Source organism: Populus euphratica, unplaced genomic scaffold (assembly GCF_000495115.2).
Source record: "Populus euphratica unplaced genomic scaffold, PopEup_1.0 scaffold92.1, whole genome shotgun sequence".
NCBI classification, from domain to species: domain Eukaryota; kingdom Viridiplantae; phylum Streptophyta; class Magnoliopsida; order Malpighiales; family Salicaceae; genus Populus; species Populus euphratica.
Genome location: NW_011499974.1, coordinates 673,878 through 682,522, shown reverse-complemented (window position 1 = coordinate 682,522; position 8,645 = coordinate 673,878). Strand labels below are relative to the sequence as shown.

At 36.4% G+C, this 8,645-nt stretch overlaps 1 protein-coding gene across 6 annotated transcripts; it reads left to right on the top strand.

Annotated features, from left to right (window-relative positions):
* Positions 1-3,048: 3,048 nt before the first annotated feature.
* Positions 3,049-7,672, top strand: LOC105139456 (cyclin-dependent kinase 10-like). Of its 6 annotated transcripts, none has more exons than XR_844980.1 (7): positions 3,049-5,020; positions 5,137-5,272; positions 5,377-5,465; positions 5,570-5,681; positions 5,784-6,422; positions 7,040-7,122; positions 7,275-7,672. XR_844980.1 is itself a non-coding variant. In XM_011045893.1 (5 exons), exons 1-5 carry the CDS (start codon positions 3,567-3,569, stop codon positions 5,892-5,894), a joined length of 1,902 nt encoding a protein of 633 aa, XP_011044195.1. In that variant the 5' UTR covers positions 3,049-3,566; the 3' UTR covers positions 5,895-6,838. The 6 variants fall into 6 exon arrangements, 1 of the variants encoding a protein (XP_011044195.1); XR_844978.1 differs by having other exon boundaries at positions 7,225-7,672; XR_844979.1 differs by having other exon boundaries at positions 7,040-7,145.
* Positions 7,673-8,645: the final 973 nt, after the last annotated feature.

Sequence of the window (8,645 nt, the reverse complement as noted above, 5' to 3'; positions counted from 1 at the left end):
CCACTCCATTCTATTGTGGAGTCTCAATAGTTGTCTTCTCCAGCTTGATACCATGTTCCATATAGTACTTCTTAAAAGGACTTCTATATTCACCATCATTGTCAGCTTGAATATATTTCAGCTTTCTACCAGTTTCTCTTTCAACTCTAGCATGAAAATCCTTAAAGACATCAAGCACTCAATCTTTAGATTTCAAACATGTGGCTTAAATTTTCTTAAAGTGTTCATCAATGAAAATAACAAAATACAATGCACCCCTGAGAGATTTATCAATCATAGAGCAAACATTAGTATGAGCTAAATCAAGAACATGTGATCTTTGAAACGCAACTCTGTGTTGTTTTTCAACTAAACAATAAGTACATATGTTCAAGTTTATACCTTTTAATGGAAGGTAGCTCTTTTTGGCAAGGATGCCAAGGTTTTTTTGACTTAAATTTCCAAGCCGTTTATGCTATAAATAAGTAGAATAATCTTTAATTGCATTCACCTCCCTTTGATCACCTTGACTTGTGACATGTAGAGACCCATCTTCTTTTCTTTAGCAACAATTGAGGAATTTCTAGAGAGCTTCCATTTACTATCTTCAAAGTAATTGTGATAACCTTCTTCATCAAGAGTACATTTAAAAATCAAGTGTACACGCATATCAGACACATGCCTAACATCTTTGAGTAGCAACTTGCATCTAGTATTGGTTTCTAATCAAATGTCTCCAATACCCACAACACTAGCCATCTTTTGATTTCCCATCGTAACTTGACCAAAGTCATCAGCAATGTAGGATATGTAAAAATCACGTTGGGGTGTAACATGGTAAGAAGTTGTTGAATCTATAACGTAGGTGGTATCTTGACATGTAAGATTAACAAAATCATTATCACAAACAATGACAACATCACCATCAAATACAACTGCAATTATACTTTTCTCTTCATTCTTGTCCTCATCTTTATGATTTTTATCTATTTTATACTTTCTACAGTCTTTTTAAATATACCCAAGCTTGTCCAATAATAACACTTAATTCTCTTCCTTGACTGAGATCTTCCTCTTAGCTTTTATTTGCATTTTCCACTGTTGGATTCATTACCTTACCTACCGTGAGAGAATCTATTTGACTTCTCCCTCGACTTTCTGTAATAAATGCATGAGACTCAGAAGTGGTTGTCCTTTCTCTTCTCTTCTCTTCTCTTCTCTTTATTGAGGATACCATCCTTCACTTTCTTCAAAGTGATCTTTCCATTCAAAATAGAATTGCTAAGTGACACCATCATAATCTCTTAACTATCCGGTAATGAACTCAGTAGGATTAATGCTTGTATCTTATCGGCTAACTTAAGATTCATCAATGACAGCTGATTTAAGAACCCTTGAAATTGATTTATATGTATTGAAGCATCTTTACCATATTTGTACTTCAAATTTATAAGGTCTCTAATTATAAAAACCTTATTTTATGCACTCTTTTTAGTAAAGGTTGTTTCCAACATCTTCCAAACTGTATATCAGTCATGTTCTTGAAAAATATGATTGATGGACTTAGAAGATACCCGTTTTTTTTAACATAAGTAATCGCCTTTCTATTAAGCTCATTCCATTTTGCCTCATCCATCTCATCAGGCTTTTTTCCTTTACACTCAAGCGACAAAGCTAAATCATTGCAATATAAGTGATGCTCCATCATTGTTTTTCATAGAAAATAATTAGAGGAAGTGAGATTTATCATGTATGAATCTTCCTTTTCCATTTTAGCTGCACAAGAAATTCAATCTACACAATTAGTGCTCTGATTCCACTTTGTTGGGAAAATTAGGAACAAATAAACAAACACCAATCTACCCTGATCAATTCACAATTCAGAAGTTCTAATTCTTTTCTCTCTTTATGAAAGCAAAATCAGGATTAAACAATCAACAAATATAAAGCAACAATCACACAAATCAACACCAAGATTTTTACGTGGAAAACTCGATACAGGAAAAACCATAGGACCATAGTCCACCTTAAAACTTTCACTATCAATAAATAATGGGTTCATAACTATTCTTTCTTAGATTTACCTAAGGGTTACAACATACATATCATCAAGAACAACTTATTCTTAGAATACAACAAGAATAAAGAAGAAATATTTGAGAAAAACTCACAATACTGATAGCTCTATTTTCTATCAAATTAGCCAGCTTTAATACCACCAATCTTCGATCCAACCGTTCAGAATAAAAAGTAATATGTTTAAAAGCTGTTGTCAAAATCTCAACTCGATCCAATGATGAACGAGATGGAAATCAAGGAAAGAAGATAGATTGCTCTACTGCCTCTTCTTTCTTTCTTTCTCCCCTTTTCTCTTTTTTATTTTGTTAAGTAATGCTACTACCATCAATAGTAGCAAACACATTTAAATCAAATTCTTAATTAATATGGTGGTCCCATTATCACATAGTGCGAAACCACACAATAATTATGATGTTTGTGCTTGTTTTAGGAGCTGCAAATTACTAGAGGAGATGGTGGTGGGATGGAGGCATAGTACAAGGCTACAAGCTGACAAATATATTCTATCAAAGGGGATAAATAAAGAGTTTACTAGTTTTAAGCCTAAAAAAAGGGATCAGCTAGCCCCTTCTCTGGGCATAGCAAGCCCAACGATGTTCTTGAAAGTTAAAGATTTTTAATTAATCACATTTATATAAGGAATACGTTACTACAACATTAAATCTTATTTTTCATTTATAAAAATGCAAAATAGTTTTTTTTCTACAATTATCATGAAATTTTTTCATTTAAAATATATTCCAATACACAAAATCCATCAAAATAATTTTATAAAATCATAAAAATGTTTCTATAAGAAACTAAAAAAATACAAAGTAATATAGAGTCAAGAATAATATTATGAGATAAGTTTTTATTTAATTACCTCTAGTGGCTCACAATAATAAAATGGCAAAAGGAGGGGCATTAGAAATGTAAATATAAAATATTTCAAGGATCTAAAACATAAAAAAGAAAAAGGAAAGAGACGAGAATCTCCACCGCCCAGAAGTCCACAGAAAAAACGAGTAGCAGCCGACTCAAAACTCTCTATATAAATTATTCCAATTACTAGCGGTGGTCAAACGAGAACACCTCACATAATTGCGTAAACGCGCTTTGGATTCTCTCTCCTCGTTTTTTTCAACTGTTTCTCCGATTCCGATCAACGTAGATTTTGTCTTCGTCTCTCTATATCTCCGGTAAGATCTTTGATTACCTGTGTTATCTCAAGGAGAGACACCGTCAAAACCAAAAAAACAAAAGAAAAATAATCACGATCTGGGGTTTCGATTTTTTTTCCCAATCAATTCCATATTTTTCTCCAATTAATCGTATACGGAATTTTCCATATATTTGTTTGATTGCTTAATAGATTTGAAGTACCTTGGTTTTGTTTTTGTTTTTTTAAGAAAAACAGGAAATTGAATTGAATTAGGGTTTGTGTTTGGGTATCTGGAAAAATTTGTTTTGTTTGCTTCCTTGTGAATTTTGATTGAGAAGAGTTGTGTGTTGTGGTTGTTGATAATATGGCGGCAGGGCGGCTCGATGTGTCTAGGAGGCAGGGTGGTGGTGGTTATTTTGATAAGGTGAAGCGGGGTGGTGATCGTGGTTTGGTACGGAAAAATGGTTATCATAGTTCAACGATTGTGCCTAGTTTTGATTTTAGACGAGGTGGGCTTAGTTGTAGAGATGAAGAACAACAGTCAGGGGAACCGTGGCAATTTAATGCCTTCGGTTCCTCGAAATATGAGGAAGGTGAGATACCAGCAAATGAAGATGGGGTTCAATTGCCCGCAGAGAAGAAAAGGAAGTTTTCTCCTATTGTATGGGATGTTGAGGAGGAAAAAGCGAAGATTTCTTCAAAGAATAGAGTTGTTCAGAGGAGTAGTACTCGGGATGTAAATGTTGTTTCAGACGAGGATGTTGTGAAAAGTCCTGTCAAAGGAGGATTGGAGCTTTTGGTGGACAAGGATTGTGTGGATGGAGGATCAACTGATGGTATTGGATCTGAGTATCCAGCTCCTTTGTCTTCTTCGTTGCATCCAAAGAAAGATGAGGGTTATGACCAAGAGCAGGGACAAGTGGAGGAGGAAGAGCTTCCTGAAGCACGGAATATATCCATGTCCCGGTGGGCTTCTGATGATGATTCTCCAAGGGATACCACTTTGATTGATGATAAAGGAATGCACGGAGAAATGGTGTACAGGACAGATTTGATTAATAGAGAAGGGTTCCAGAGAGAAGTCTCAGATAGAGATGGATCAAGTTCATCTCTATTGGATGAAAGAGCTTACAGTGGCAGCTCTGTTTCTGAATATGAATTGCAAAATGATGTCATGGACATTGATGATATTAGGGATGAAAATGCCAGTGATAATGAGATGGAGCAAACCACTGGTGAAGAGCCCACAGTTACTAACCAAAGGGGGTTTAATATGCTAGAGGGTTGTAGAAGTGTGTTCGAGTATGAAAGACTCAATGAAATCAATGAAGGAACCTATGGTAAAGTGTACAAAGCCAGGGATAAGAAGACTGGGGAATTTGTGGCTTTGAAGAAAGTGAAGATAAATGTCGGAAGAGACAAATACTTGGAAGAGTATGGTTTCCCCTTGACATCTTTGAGGGAGATTAACATTCTTATGTCTTTTGATCACCCTTCAATTGTGAGAGTTAAAGAAGTTGTGATGGGGGACCTTGATAGTGTTTTCATGGTGATGGAGTACATGGAACATGATCTCAAGGGGCTGATGCAAGCGATGAAGCAGCCTTTCAGTACAAGTGAAGTCAAATGCTTAATGCTACAGCTTTTGGAAGGTGTCAAATATCTTCATGATAATTGGGTGCTTCACAGGGATTTGAAGACATCAAACCTTCTTTTGAATAACCAAGGAGAGTTGAAAGTATGTGATTTTGGGATGTCACGCCAGTATGGTAGCCCATTGAAGCCATATACCTCTCTGGTGGTTACTTTGTGGTACAGGTAAGTTGCACTTTACATGCTTAATTTATTGTGTGTTTTGAAGTTATCTCTTGTAATTTTCTGGACTGGAATAACTAGAAGTTTTAAGCTTACCTAGTGTTACTATTACATTGCAGGGCACCAGAACTACTTCTTGGAGCAAAGAAATACTCTACAGCAGTAGACATGTGGTCAGTGGGTTGCATAATGGCTGAAATGTTGACCAAGGAACCCCTATTCACAGGGAAAGGTGAAATTGATCAGCTTGACAAGGTACAAATCAACTTCTGCTCTGGTACTTCACTCATTTGATTTTATTTCTTGTAAGATTTATTTTCCATAGTTCTTTTCTGATTTGAAAAAAAAAATGATTGCAGATCTTCAAAACTCTTGGCACACCAAACGAAACTATTTGGCCTGGGTTATCAAAATTGCCAGGGGCAAAAGCAAATTTTGTTAAGCAACCGTAAGTATCTGTTTGTTCTATCCTGTCTGTTATTATTTTTTTCCCTTTAAAAATATCTGAATGCCATTGGCCTGCACACCTTATAGATACTGCTTTCTTTTCAGGTATAATCAGTTACGTAAGAAGTTTCCTTTCACACCTTTCACAGGATCTCCAGTTCTCTCTGACTCAGGATTTGACTTGCTAAACAGACTTCTAACTTATGACCCAGAGAAGGTAATTGTAGTGCATATGTTCCAAGTTGGTTTTTGTTACTGCCCCACGGTTTTTAAAATATATGATTATTATACTAATTGGTGTTGCTTATTGCTAATGCAGCGAATAACAGCAGATGATGCTCTTAATCATCCCTGGTTTAATGAGGTCCCACTATCAAAATCAAAAGAATTCATGCCTACTTTCCCTCCTCAGTATGCAAAGAACAGGTAGCTGATAGACTGGATGACTAGAAGCAGTACACAACTGAGAACAATTTCGTGAACCTCTTACCTTTTCTTCACTATTTCCCAGAACAGGGCTTCTTGTTGTGTGCCTTTTTCTCAACTTGTACTCTGACTCTTAGGCCTAATCAAAGAACAATGAAGTGTCTGGATTCCAGGAGCATCGGTGAAGGAAGGCAGTACCAGGTGTTATCTGGCACATATTGGTGGATATCATCCTTTGGGATTTACATCCTTTTTTGTAATGATCCTGCAGTCCTTGACCCGCAAGGTCCTGAGTATTGACCTTTTTCTTTGTCTTCCTTTGTTTCTGTTCTCTTTTAATCAGCCTGAGTTCAGAATGAGTGTAAATATTTCTCAACTCAGTTATAAATGATTAGATTTATTTATATATACTCTTTCATTTAGTGCTAAACTGTTATTCAATCTATTTTCTTGTATATTCAAACTTTGCTTGCTAGAGAGAACTGATGTAAGGCAATGGATTGGGGCGCTGATATTTCTGGTCTCTTGTAAGGTACTGAACCTCCTATTTGTTTGATGATTATGTAATCTGGTTTTATATATTTGCTTGTTTTGATCCAGATTAAAATTTCCCCTGACGTTCAGTCGATTCTACTTTCATGTTGACTCTTTTTATGCTCTCACAAAAGCCAAGACTGTATTTGATATCGTTGTCTTGATTTATTATTCATAGTCAGCTTTCTGCTTTTTAAATTCAGCACATGAAAGCCTGTCCTATTTTACGCTTTTGTGGTTCAGCTTGTCAATGCATTTTCTATCAAGCTCAAGAAGAAGAAACGTAATGTTAAGCTTCTATAGCATTTTGTTAGGCTTACATTATTCAATGTAAAAAAACATACCTGATAACCTGTGAAATTTGTTTGGAAAGTGCTCTTTATAGTGTTAAATCAGGTGCCCCTTTTGAGATAATTCTGATGTATATTTGGGAACAAATGATGCATAACTTACATATACATCCCTGCTTCGCTGATGTGTCATTAGCCTCTGTTGGTTTTTCATGGGTCCACAAGTTCTTTTGGACCTCTGTCAACAGTGTAAAGATTTTTCATTTTTCATTTATACATGTTATGTTCTTTTGATTCTGATCCCTGTAAATTTCCGAGTTACCAGCTTCCTTCAATGATGGCTGCAATAGACTTTGCAACTACTCAGCGACGGTGTTTCTCAAGTTCTTTTGGTTGGATGTTCAGCCGGTATGTGAATAGAATGTGGAAAGGTTAACCCCCTTGCTCTTGTTTTGTACTCCATCCTCGCTTGTTAGTCTGTTCTGACTGACTTGTCTTTCTTGATCCTAGATCATTTTGTATATGCATCCTTTTCTTTGCAAAAATGTGCTCCCGTGCAGGTTTGGAGGAATATCCCCTGCTCCCTCCATACCCACTTGTTCATGAGTGTGGGAGTAGAAGGGGTTTAATGTTGCAGAACATAAAAAGAATAGCACATGCAATTGCCTCCCATGTGCTCTGCTTTCCCACTCTATTTAACAAATTCTTGGATTCTTGTCTCTCGATTCTTTGGGCTTTTGAGTTACAGCAGCGTTTAATATCGAGAAGACTGCCAAACGTGTTGTGGCCTCATGTTTGAGGAAGCGAGCAATATGTGAATGCCCATTTGTTCATTTGGACGTTTCAGTTCAATCTTCTCCTCTGTTTCTTTACCAGGAATGATGTTCTTTTGATCATTTTGTGATGAACACATCTCAAAAATACTTTGAAATCAATGACATTTATTAATTCAGAGGTATTTTTCTCCCGAAACATATGCTTCGTCTGACTTTGAAACACGAGCTTATTTTGCTTCAGTTGAACACCTATATGGGGCGTGGTTTTGCTCTCGACAGAACAAACATCACAGAAGTGCAGGAGCACCATCTATCAATGAGTATTCTTGTTCGCGGAGCCATTAAGTAGATGAGCGATATCCTGAATGCTCAATGATGCCAAAACTCCTCTTGAGCTCGTTGCCTGTGGAGGCGGTATGTGGGGGAGCAATAATTCTCGAGTCCTGAATGTTCGATCACCTGTTATGCTTTATCAATGGACGAGAGAGTTGTAAAATCGATGTCCTGTGTAATTCAGCCATTTATATAGACTGAAGATGTTATATTGTAAAAACTTAGATGATCTTAAACGAGAAATGGGGCCAAAAGTTTACATGAACCGTTATAGATTTGTCGAGCTAAATCGTTCGCTGTTCGGAGGCGCTTAGAACAAGGAAATTTTACACTAGAAATCAGGCATCAAGTTGTTTGTCAACTTCAGCAAGCGACCTAATGTTTATACATGGCTGCTAACATGGCAACAAAACATCCATACCAAACATCAAAATATATCTGAATCCAGAAAATATCAATGATCCGACCCCTCTTCTCAAATCAGATGGCTCTATTCTTACAAAAAGAACAAGCGACTTCATCTCTAAAACGAAGAAAGTTCTGTTAAGGAAGAATTGGCTCAAGAGTCCAAGTGATGGTTCCGATTGACCAACGGTTCATTTTCTGATTATCATCTTTGATTTTCTGGTGCAGGCAACTAAATAAATTTTTATACTTTCATAGTTACCGTAGATATTTTATTAGAAGAACGAATCTGTAAAAGGTTATCTATGTATTAGTATGAGCATTCAATCCAGAGCGTGGAGGGGAAAACCCACTGTTTTCTTTATTTTTAATTAACTTCTCCATCCTCTGCACGTTAGCCTGTTCAGTTCCCCCATG

Excerpts from the sequence above, each read along its gene's own strand:
- LOC105139456 (XM_011045893.1), top strand. The coding sequence starts at position 3,567 with ATGGCGGCAGGGCGGCTCGATGTGTCTAGGAGGCAGGGTGGTGGTGGT. Across the intron at positions 5,273-5,376 it reads AAATTGATCAGCTTGACAAG|ATCTTCAAAACTCTTGGCAC; the intron begins GTACAAATCAAC and ends AAATGATTGCAG. Across the intron at positions 5,682-5,783 it reads TAACTTATGACCCAGAGAAG|CGAATAACAGCAGATGATGC; the intron begins GTAATTGTAGTG and ends TTGCTAATGCAG.